The following is an 11,729-nucleotide window of genomic DNA, read 5'->3' on the forward strand; positions in this document are numbered from 1 at the left end:
CCATCACGTTCGTTCACAGAATTTTTGTTTCAACTGGCCTTCCTAATAAAAGGTTAAATAGGTTTCAGACAGGACCTTTGGTTGCAATGGACCTGAACTCTCTGGAATGCATTATCTCATGTTGGTTTGCTGTGGTGCGTGCCCCAGTGGTCTAATCCATTCCAGATCTCATCTGAACAGAAGGGAAAATATCTTGTCTGCCAGGCTATTCATGGTGAAGAAAATGTCTTCCATTGCCCACTTATCAGGTTGCATGGCGACCTCTCTGTATCATCAGTTTGAGACTGTCAATTGGTTGTTTATCCCTTTCTTTTTGTGTAAAGGGCTACATGCAGTGAGAGGTCAGACATATTAAATCCTAATTTAACTCAATTTAAGTCTGAATAAAATTTAATTCCGCTTCGAAATTATAATGAAAACACTTCACAATTCGGAATTCGAGGGGGGGGGGGGGGGGGGGGGGGGGGGGGGGGGGGGGGGGGGGGGGGGGATGGGGGGATCAAAACCATGAAGCACCCAGTCAGTGAGTCCAATGTGTTGCTTGTTTCGCTACTACATTCTCATATAATGGTTGAGTAGCCTAACAAACATGAATATGGTGATAATTTTTACAATCAGTAGAGGAATAATCATCATCACTGATGTTTCAGGAGTCCCAAAGGCCTTTGAAAACTAGAGTCTGATACGTTCTCCATTTGAAAATATGTAAAGTTTATTTTTATGTCCACTAGGGGGCACTGTCATTTTGCACAACTACATTCCAGATGAATGAACTTATTTTCAAGTTTTTTCAAGACCACCCACTGTGTACCCTGAGGGCTCAGCTTCATTCAAATTTTAGCAGGCAGCTGATATGAAATGAAAAATCTTCTAATAATGTGTCCAGTATATTACCGCCCAGTATTTAGAGGTCTTACCAGTATATCTCATTTACTCATACATCTCCTCTCACACACCAAAAATTAAATTGCATAATGATGTTTATAATGCAAAACATTCATTAATTATTAAAAACTGCATGATGGTTCAAATATTTGACTTTCTACATACAGACAGTCGAGCCTTGATTGCTGAATGCACAAACTAAAATTAAAAAAAAGGAAAAAAGAAACTCAAGATGTATCACAGTGCAAAGTGGAAAGTCCACTAAAGTCAGTTGAGGGGTGGCAGCGTTGCCCTGGGCGGCATGTCTTTCCTCTGGATGTTAGCTGACACCAGTCCTGAGGGCCCCTCTCCCAGTGTGAGGCGAGCCAGGCTGCACTCCAGAGGCCTGAAGCCCAGCTGTGCCACCGGGATGCCAAAGTTCATCAGCTTGGCTTCGAATGTGCGCAGCAGATCATTGTGGGCCTGAAAAAATCCAAATGCATTGCTATGTAAAGACAGACTTGTTTTACAGTCAATTAATCAGTCAAGATCCAGAACAAGATTCATTTATAAATCCTGAAGGAAATTTGTCCTGGACATTCATAGAAGCCGTCACATACTGTAACAAATAACACACAACACATAACACCTACCAAATGCATAATACACTTGAAATACACAATCAATTAAAGCCTCTATATAGCACATTATAATACTCAGTTGGCATTCAATGTGCTTAAAAAATACCACAAAAAAGAAATGTGGGGGAATGATAGGTGTTAATTTCAAATGGTTATTGGTTGTTAATTTCAAATGGCCGTTGATTTACTCAGGAAAAGAAGGATGATCTTTTTTTAATGCAAAGAAGAAACGGTGCACAACACTGTAGAACAAAATGACACGCTGCTCTCTCTTTCACCTCACCTTGCATGCCCGAGCAAGCTCGTACTGTAAGTCCTTAATAGTGTTGTTCTTTGTGTCCAGCGTCTCCTGCACAGGAAAAAAGACACACACACAAATACACAGAGAAACGGTGCTGCGATCAAACATGCCCGAGGAAAAACAGTTAACAGCATTATGTGTCCAAATATCAAGTGAAGAAATCTACAAAGGGAATAGCTTCCACAAAAGTTACTGGTATTATAGACCTTGTGAGGAATCTTAGCATTAGATGCATTAGGTGGAATGAGAGATGTGGAGACGCAAACATACCATACGTTACTATAAATAAATAAATATAAATTGACCAACATATTGCACTGAACCTTACCTGCCTGTCATTCATAAACTAAACAACATCATCATACATTTCCATCAATGTCTGTTTAACCCCTAAAAATCTAGTACGTAGAGCAACTGAAGGGCTTGTGGTGACGCGTACCTCCAGTTTGCGGGTTGCCACACTGACAGCCGTGGGGTCCAGATCGGAGGCGGACAGCACCTCGTTGAGCTGCGCCTCCTTCTTCTCCAGGGTCTCGATGAGGCCGCCCAGCTTCTTCTCCAGCAGCAGGTTCCTGAAGCCGCTCTTCTGCTGCACCTCCTGGATGGCCTTGGTGAACTTCTGGTAGAGCTCGTCTCGCTCCACCTGGACCTGATATGAGGAGCAATGGGAGAAATGTCTGTGAGCTTCATCTGTTTCCGTTCCTTAACCACTAGTATCCACATAATCAATTACTGTATTTAGTCGCCTGAGGACACCTTTGTGATAAAATGCTACGCTAAAATGTAACGTGTTTCTAAACGGAGGCAACCGACGCCACTTCACCTCAAATCAATCACTTTGAAACCACTTGCCCAAAAATGCTCAATAGAGGTTTTCTGATTTATTCGTTTTATTTTTGTTTAGGTAGTGCTTTATTTGATACCCCCTTTCCTTTGTTTTCTAAGGGCAGTGAAATAAACTCCAAGAGCCTCACCTTATTAAAACCCTGCAGGAGAACCTCATGCTCCCACTTCAGGTCCTTCATGTGTTTGTCTGCAACCTTCAGGCGAGCCTTGGCACCCTGACAAAACAAGACCAATTACTGTTAACCATATCTTCCTAATCACTTTGATACACCATTTTTTACGACAAGAATTACTAGTCCTTTCCTTTTTAATAACATAATGTCAATGTAGGTTTTAAAGAAAGAAAAAAAAGTTTTATTAATATTATTATTGTACATTAGTAGAGGTAGACAGGAAGTGAATGGGGGGAGAGATGAGGAAGTGTTGGCAAATGACCCGGGCCGGAATCAAACCCGGCAGGTCGCCGGAATAGCAGCCCAGTGCCCTACCGTTAGAGCCACTGTAGGGCCATCACAATGTGGCTTTGATGAAAAATGCTCTCGAAATATTTACAGCCAGTGTTTGAAGACAGTATTATGTACTTTTGAAACACAGTGCAATGCATTGACTGAGATGATAACAGGCATTTAAACGCAGGCTCTGTACTGAGCCTACCCTATCTGTTTTGCTACAAGAATGAACTGCTATGCATGTACCGCTAAGGAAGCCTTGTCCTTCTCGTAGTTGGCCAGCTTTTTCTGGAGTTCAGCCACGTCTTCTTTTGCCTTTTGCAAGGGTTCGGTCAAACGCTTTTTCTGCAGTTGCACCTCAGCCATCTCCTTTTCCAGCCGTTCCTCCTTTTTCTTCATCTCTTCCACTTGTTCCTGTATTAACACAAATTCAGGAAAAAAAAACTGCTGGGTCTGCTCTCATTTTACAGTTGCAGAATCAAGCAACCATAAGAGTTGGTCAAGAAAATTGTCTCCAGTAATGTCCAGCCCCTATTACAGTATGACAACTATTGGTTAAGAGGTTGATCTTAGAGCTTTCGGCGCATAGGGCAGCAACAAAGTCTCTCCATTTCGGTCTGTCTGTAGCCAACTTCTCGATGGTCCCCCAGCTTTGATGGTGCTGCTGGAGCTCCTTCTCAATGGTCCGGCGCCATGTCATCTTTGGCCTCCCTTTCTTCCTTTTGCCCTCTGGGGTCCAGTGCAGAGCGACTCTTGGAATTGCGTTGTTTTCCATTCTGAGTTGCTGCCCTATGCGCCGAATGGCGTGATGGGGTTAAGTAAGTAAGTAAGTAATCTTAGAGCTTTGCCGGTTCCAATCCCATTCTGACCAGCAGGTCATGCTTGAAGTACTCTTTGGCAAGCCACCTAACCCCATTGCTCGAGAGACTGCACCCTATACCTTAATGTTTTGGCTGATAGTGTCAACTGAGAGTAATACAATGCGTATGTCATATAAACTACAGATTACCTTGAGTGAGTTGATGAGGGCCAGATTGTTGATGGTGATGTCGTTGTAGTAGTTCTTCATGTCGCTGAAGGCCTTCTCATGATTCTTCATCAGGATGCTGATCTGAGCGTTCTTGTTCTCCTCCAGGGCGTGGTTCTCCGTCTTACGCCGGAGGTCCTGCTCCTGACGCAAGATGGTCATCTTCTTCTCATACTTCATCTCAATTTCTAAATTGCAAAAACACACATAACATGTGAGTAAATGTGGCATTCTTTCATCTATCTGACATTCCTGGGACCGGTGGCACCAACTGTCTTACGACCGGTCTCAACAGAAATTGGTCGTAATTGAACGAGACTCAAGCCTTCTTCTGACCAGGTGTAAAATTAGTGAGCAACCAGCCCCAGGAGTCTGAAGCAACTGATTAAGACATGCTCATTACTACGTATATTGGTGACAATAAGTACTGTACCTTTGACAAGCCTTTCACATTCGTTCCTTATATCGGTGATCTCCTCTTCATGTTTCTATAAAATGATTTTTTTTAAAAAACAGTATCAACACAAAGTTCAACACACACACACACATCAAGACAAGGTCCGCGACAAATCAATCTGGGGTCTACAAACCAGTTTCATGCTCTGGATGAGGCTCTGCTTGGACAGCTCCTGGTCGCGCAGGTTGATCTTCAGGGCCTTCATCTGCTTCTGCAGGTCTCCCTCCAGCTCAGAGTATTCCTCCTGCATCACCTTGGTGACCACCACGCCCTCTGCCCTTAGCTCCGACACGCTGTTCTGGTGCTCGTACAGCAGGTGTTTGACTTTCTGCTTGTAGACCTGAACAGAACAACAAGAAAGTGAACAAGATTGAGGCCTTGGTTACACCTATGCACGTATTTTTAATCCATTAAGACATGGCTCCTGTTATGAATTGTATAGTAAAAAAGCCGCACTCCCGGATCAATCTCTTGCAGTTTTAATACTGGGTTAGCATGGCAGACAGACAGACGTTTCGGCCTAAGCCTTCTTCAGCGTCCGGGAGTGCGGCTTTTTTACTATACATGAACTTTGCTGTTTGCTCGCACCCAAAGACCTTGTAAGAAACTTTTCGGAGTTGAGCGCACTTTCTCTACTATAATCCTGTTATGAATTAACTGTTACCAGTGCGGCAATGACCAAGCCATATTGCATTACTAAAGGCCCAGTGCACCGTCATAGTGGTGTAGTACTATGGTAGTTAATGTTTGTCAGTGACTATTACATAGTTGCACTGGTTGAACGGCATGTATTAAGGGGCCACAAACAGATAAACATTCAGTATTTTAATCCCGTTTACACAGCACCATTGTGACAGGTGCATCTTAGAAAACTCAATTTTTAAAAATATCAGTTTTAGAGAGCGAGGGTGTGTTTACAAAAAATATCCTTGTATGTGTTCACAGGGTCCAAAAGGTCTTTAACTGTGTATTATGGGTTGTGTCACTGTCTTCTTACATCACTGTCAGACGAGCAAGTGGACTTCACTGACAATTATTGTTACTTGTTATTTATTACAGTTTTATTACTGTCTGTATTTACATATGCTAAAAATAAATGCACTAATTTCTATCTGAATATTTCACAAATGATGAAAATAGCATTATTCTAATATCTACATCTTCTGCTTCCTATTATTGCAACAGTATAATCATTGAAAGCTCTGTACCTTGATTTCTGCCTGGTGTCGTTCTTCTGCCTCCTCCATCTCCCGGTCTCTGTTCCTGAGTTCGGCTTTCTTGTCATCCAGATCTCTCTTGGTGATCTCCCAGAAGGTGTGGATCTTGTCTCTCTCCAGTTGGAAGTAATTCCTCTCCTCTCTTTCCCTGTCCAGCTCCTCTCGAAGGCGCACAATGTGCTCCTCGAGCTGGCAAACACGATAACACCACATCAAACAGGGCACTTTGCTTTGGACTATGGGTTAACTGAGGAAAGTGTGTGTATGTGATCCTTTGTTTACAAACTAGCATTACTTAAAGATAATGTAATACATGGTCACTTTGGTGTTGAATGATTAAGAAATGATGTCTAGACAGTGTTACATTTAAAGTGTGATTTCATATGGTTTCTATATCCTATGAATGAAAAGAATTAAAGTTCATCCTTTCACCTGTTCCTTGGACATTTCCTCTGTGGACAGGCCATCGACCACGGTGGGCGTTTTGCCCTTGGCCCCCTTCTTACCGGCTTTCTTTTTGGGTGGCTGAAATGATCACACATTCACAAATAAACCATGCTTAGCAAACAGCAACTTTTACCTCTTAGGTCTTTTCTTTACAGTTCACAATTAGAGAGTAAAGGTAAGAGGTGGGTAAAATAAATTGGAGTTTGCCTGTATGTGTATTGTTTATTGTACTTGTACTATGTGTATTGTCTATGTCTATACCTAAAGTGTATGTCTGCAAGGGAAAGTGAGAAACGGAGTTTCAATTCTATGTATGACCAGTGCATGTCAATAAATTGACAATAAAGCTGACTTGACTTAAATAAACAGCAAAGTTGCTTCAATTAATTACATTTACATACATGTAGTATGCAGCCCATTGCAGTGCGAAGATTATGATGACCAAGATGTATAAATTCAATTAAATTCAAAGTGGGATGTTATCAGGTGCTAATAAAGTCCCTGGACTGAAGTGATGTGGTTGTGTAGGGAGTGGATGCTGTTGTTAGCTTTGGTCCAGGTCAATTCAAATTTTAGAGGGTTCATAATGAGTGGCAGGGACTGTTGGTGTGTTAGGTAAAAGTGGACTACCACAGTGTCAATGAAAAAATAGGTCTATGTCGTTTACTGTGAAGGAAGAGTGATCCTTTCTGCATGTATCACTAAGTAAAAAGGATGGCAAAGCCATGTAGACCTACTCATGTCTCAAATAAGCTTGGGTGAAAACCTTTGCCCTTCAAGTACATTGCAAGGTAGCTAGCTATTTAGAGTGAGACATATGGATTATTTAGCCACAGTACTTCGAACTTACGTTTGTAAAGCAATATCAGTACCTAGTTGTGCTTTAGGTTAGTATCACACCAAATGCAAATAGGCCGTGCAATGTTCTTATCATCTTCTAACATTCTCATACCTCGGACGTTCTGGGTTACTTGAGGCCCCAGGAGGGAGAGTGTATATGTATATAGAATCTTACTATCTCTGGCCCCACCACTAGTTTTGACAAAGTTCTCGTATCGAGCATCAGTGAGAACACGAACACCACGATTAGAACAATGTTCGTAGCGTGCTATGCTAGTATAACCATCCCTGTGTTTGATCTTAGCTTCTGAGAGAATAGCAGTGCTTACCATCTTTAAAAATCAAGTTGTCACACGTGCAGAGATCCGTGCGAAACTACAACTTATCTATCTGAAAGGATTCGCCATTTGACTGCTCAAATGATACTAGTTTGTTGACCATTCCTCGTTTTGATGTTCAACAACAGCAACAAGGTACCATAGCAACAAGAGAAGGGGAAGTAGTAGTTGCGTCAGAGAGTAGGCGGGGTTACGTGGCGCTACATCTTTGCTACAAAGCTACAAAGTATCTCTTGCCTCCGGCGTCTACGGAAGCAAGCGATACTTTGTAGCAAAGAACTTAAGATCACTGAAGAAGCATCATGAAAGGGTTTGGGCCCGTTTAAAAGAAAACAATAAATCTGTCAAAGTAATCTGCATCATGCTCACTATCTCCAGAGCACTAGGCCTGCTGTAGAAAGTGGCCCGTTGGTCCTGAAATAAACAACTCACTCGTTGCCCACTTGGTGGCGGTCATGTAAGCCTAAATGTTTCCACAACGTGGCTCTGGATGGACTGGCCTGTTGGGCTACAGTCTTACAGTCAGTCCACCACCTTTGGAAATATCCATTAGTTTTGAGAGCGCTCAGTCGCAATAAAATTGGTCACAATTAAAATGTCGCCGAATTGGTAAAGTAAACTGACCAAAACTATGTTTGATTCCTAGGCCTATTTGTGGGCCTACAGCATGGATATGTAGCCAGTTAGGCCTACCATTGCATTCCCCACATATTCATTACAGTAGCCTATGTGTCCATGCAGGGGGACTGCTAACATTGTTGGGCCCCATGAAAGATTGAAATGTTGGGCCCCCAAAATGTCAAATTATGTCTTCAGCCTCCTTCAGGAGCCCTGCCAGTTCTGTTAGGCCCCTAGAATCTGTAACACCCCTAGTGGCACCCATGTGTCCATGTGCTCATAAACATAGGCCTACTCTAAAGTGGTTTGGACAGCTTTAGTTCACATAAGGCCTAAAATCCATTTTTTTCTTCTTCTTTTTAATGGACTATGGAATGGCAGTGAAGATTCAGTGAATTCCCAGGTAGCAAAGTTTATCTGGCCCATTGTTGGCCCGATCCTTTTTTCACGAGTGAAAACAGTCGGTCCGATTCTGGCTTTGTCCGCGGCCCAATAATGGTCCTATTACCGTATGCCGACAGTGTCGGCTCAGTGTTGGCTCAGTTACTGCATGAGACTGACCGTTATTTTCTGTGTCGGCTGAGTGTTGGCTCGGTTACTGCATGAAGTGACAGTTATTTTCAGTGTTCTATGAAGTGTTGGCTGAGTCACGGTAACCAGTGTTCCAGCCGAGCCGACACTCAGCCGACAGTGCCGGCATTCCGCCCAGATCTGGCCGACTGTTCTTAACGGTTCTTGCTACCTGGGTTATGACCCTGAATTAGAGTAGAGTAGCCTAGGCTAGAGTAGAGTAGAGTAGAGCAGTGGTTCCCAACCTTTTTCTTAAGGGACCCATGTTTTTACTATTGTAATCTTTAGTGACCCAACCACGCGAGATGCGTGTCACAAGATGCCCTCTGTTTCCTGCGAAAACTCATTTTACTTATTTTATTCCTCAATTCGTCTTTGGTCAAACATAGAATAAATGTTTAATGTAGCACTTACAATTTGTTGCTTCTATGCATTTATTAGTTAAATGCTTTGTCTTTTATTCAACATGGGCTATACAGTATATATTTAAAATGAAACCCCTTAAAATCAAGAGGGCTCTACGACCCCCTGTGGATCTTTGGCGACCCATAAGGTGGGTCCCGACCCATAGGTTGGGAACCACTGGAGTAGAGTATAATTTCTTGATCCCAGAGGGAAATGAAGGTGCCAAGTAGCATACATAGGCCCTACATACATAAATAAATACAGAAGACATTACCCACGAGACATTACACACATCACATATAATACTATATATACTGTAGCTCACTCTTATACATTTAGCCAAGGCAGCTACAGTGCCCTCCATAATTATTGGCACCCCTGGTTGAGATGTGTTAAAAGCCTTAAAATAAATTCAGTGTTTATTGCAGAAGAATACTGTCACACTGAAAATTGTAGGAAAATGTAGCCTTCAACTCAAATGAATTGTAAGAAAATAAAAAAATCCCTGACTAAAAAATAATTATTTTTCATTAAATCACCTGTTCCACAATTATTGGCACCCTTAACAATTCCCAGGAAATAAATATAATTGAAGCATTTCTGTCATTTCTACAGTAGTTTACAAAGCTTACCAGAGTATGTAGGAACATTTAATTAGTAATTCATCACTTCCTGCTTCCCTGGGGTATAAATATGACGTGACACAGAGGCCATTTCTCTTATCCACTCTTAAACATGGGAAAGACAAAGGAACACAGCATACAAGTGAGGCAGATGTGCGTCGACCTTCACAGGTCAGGCAGAGGCTACAAGAAGATTGCCACTCAACTGCAGCTGCCCATATCCACTGTGAGAGGAATAATTAAGAAGTTCAAAACAACTGGAACAGTGGTAAACAAGCCTGGACGAGGACCCAAGTTTATTTTGCCACCACGCACAGTGAGGAGGATGGTAAGAGAAATCAAAAGATCTCCAAAGCTCACTGTTACAGAATTACAACAAATGGTAGCATCCTGGGGTCACAAAGTCTCCAAATCAACCATCAGGCGCTGTCTACACGCCAACAAGCTGTTTGGGAGGCATGCACGGAGAAAACCTTTCCTCACTCACAATCATAAACGCAAGCGTCTGGAGTTCGCCAAGCGGTATTGGGGCTTCAACTGGGACCGTGTGCTTTGGTCAGATGAGACCAAGATTGAGCTTTTTGGCAACAAACACTCTAAGTGGGTCTGGCGTACCACGAAAGATGCGCATGCTGAAAAGCACCTCATACCCACTGTGAAGTATGGGGGTGGGTCAGTGATGCTGTGGGGCTGTTTCGCTTCCAAACGCCCTGGGAACCTTGTTAGGGTGCATGGCATCATGAATGCTTTGAAATACCAGGACATTTTAAATCAAAATCTGTTGCCCTCTGCCCGAAAGCTGAAGCTGGGTCGTCACTGGGTCTTTCAGCAAGACAATGACCCTAAACATATGGCCAAATCTACACAGAAATGGTTCACCAGACACAAAAGCAAGCTCCTCCCATGGCCATCTCAGTCCCCTGACCTCAACCCCATTGAGAACCTGTGGGGTGAGCTGAAGAGGAGAGTACAGAGGAGAGGACCCAGGTCTCTGGATGATTTAGAGAGATTCTGCAAAGAGGAATGGCTGAAGATCCCTCTTTCTGTCTTTTCCCATCTTGTGAAACATTATAGGAGAAGATTAGGTGCTGTTTTGTTGGCAAAAGGGGGTTGTACAAAATATTAACACCAGGGGTGCTAATAATTGTGACACACATTATTTGATGTCAAATAATTATTTCTTTATGTGGGATTGTTTCCCCACTGAATAAATGCACTTGTATTGAAGGTTGGATTTTTCTCTTTTTTTCCATTAAGGTCCCATATTATTTAGAAAAAAAATAAAATAATTGGAAGCTAAAAAACACATCTCAACCAGGGGTGCCAATAATTATGGAGGGCACTGTATCTGTCTCTCTCTCTCTCTCTCTTCTCTCTCTCTCTCTCTCTCTCTCTCTCTCTCTCTCTCTCTCTCTCTCTCTCTCTCTCACACACACACACACACACACACACACACACACACACACACACACACACACACACACACACACACACACACACACACACCAAATTATAAAGTGTCCACAGTGTCACATGTGCCTTAGCTGAGTGGCACATACTGTAGAGCCCAACACCAAGTGACCAACAAAGTATCCAGGAGTGTCAGAAGTCACTGTGCATAGTTCGACAACAATGATGAATTCAAATGATAGGCTAAAACATGGGTGAATTCAAAGAAAGAAAAAATATTTCACGTTCCTTTACGACTTCCATCTCACTGCAACTGCCAATCCTCTTGCACCAAGTGAAGGAAAGCACAAACTCAGTCCCTCATTGCTATTCATTCATGGTTCTAAAACATCAGGGAGAGACCGGATAGTGAAACATAACTTCTGCAAAAAAGTGTGCAAGCAATTATGATGCGATTATGATAAGCATAAGGCAAAATGACAAAAACAACTTATGAAAAGATAGAGAAAATATCAATTCCCTCCTGCAGATGGATGATGTTCTAAAACAGACTAAGCAGTTCACACAGAAAAGAAGAAATCAATAGTTTTAGGCTGGCAACACTGCAAAGAGACGGATAGGCCTATGAAGGTTTCCAGGGGCTCTGGGACAAAACTGCAAAGCATTTGCAGACTGG

The 11,729-nt window shown here is 42.5% G+C and overlaps 1 protein-coding gene across 1 annotated transcript; it reads right to left on the reverse strand.

Moving 5' to 3' along the window:
• Nucleotides 1-962: 962 nt before the first annotated feature.
• Nucleotides 963-7,566, reverse strand: gas8 (growth arrest-specific 8). Its single transcript, XM_063188867.1, has 11 exons — nt 7,419-7,566; nt 6,235-6,327; nt 5,794-5,991; nt 4,719-4,925; nt 4,562-4,616; nt 4,111-4,316; nt 3,348-3,515; nt 2,781-2,867; nt 2,246-2,455; nt 1,789-1,854; nt 963-1,347 (listed from the first exon to the last, which is right to left on the reverse strand). Exons 1-11 carry the CDS (start codon nt 7,419-7,421, stop codon nt 1,153-1,155), a joined length of 1,488 nt encoding a protein of 495 aa, XP_063044937.1. The 5' UTR covers nt 7,422-7,566; the 3' UTR covers nt 963-1,152.
• Nucleotides 7,567-11,729: the final 4,163 nt, after the last annotated feature.

Source organism: Engraulis encrasicolus, chromosome 22 (assembly GCF_034702125.1).
Source record: "Engraulis encrasicolus isolate BLACKSEA-1 chromosome 22, IST_EnEncr_1.0, whole genome shotgun sequence".
Classification (NCBI taxonomy): Eukaryota; Metazoa; Chordata; class Actinopteri; order Clupeiformes; family Engraulidae; genus Engraulis; species Engraulis encrasicolus.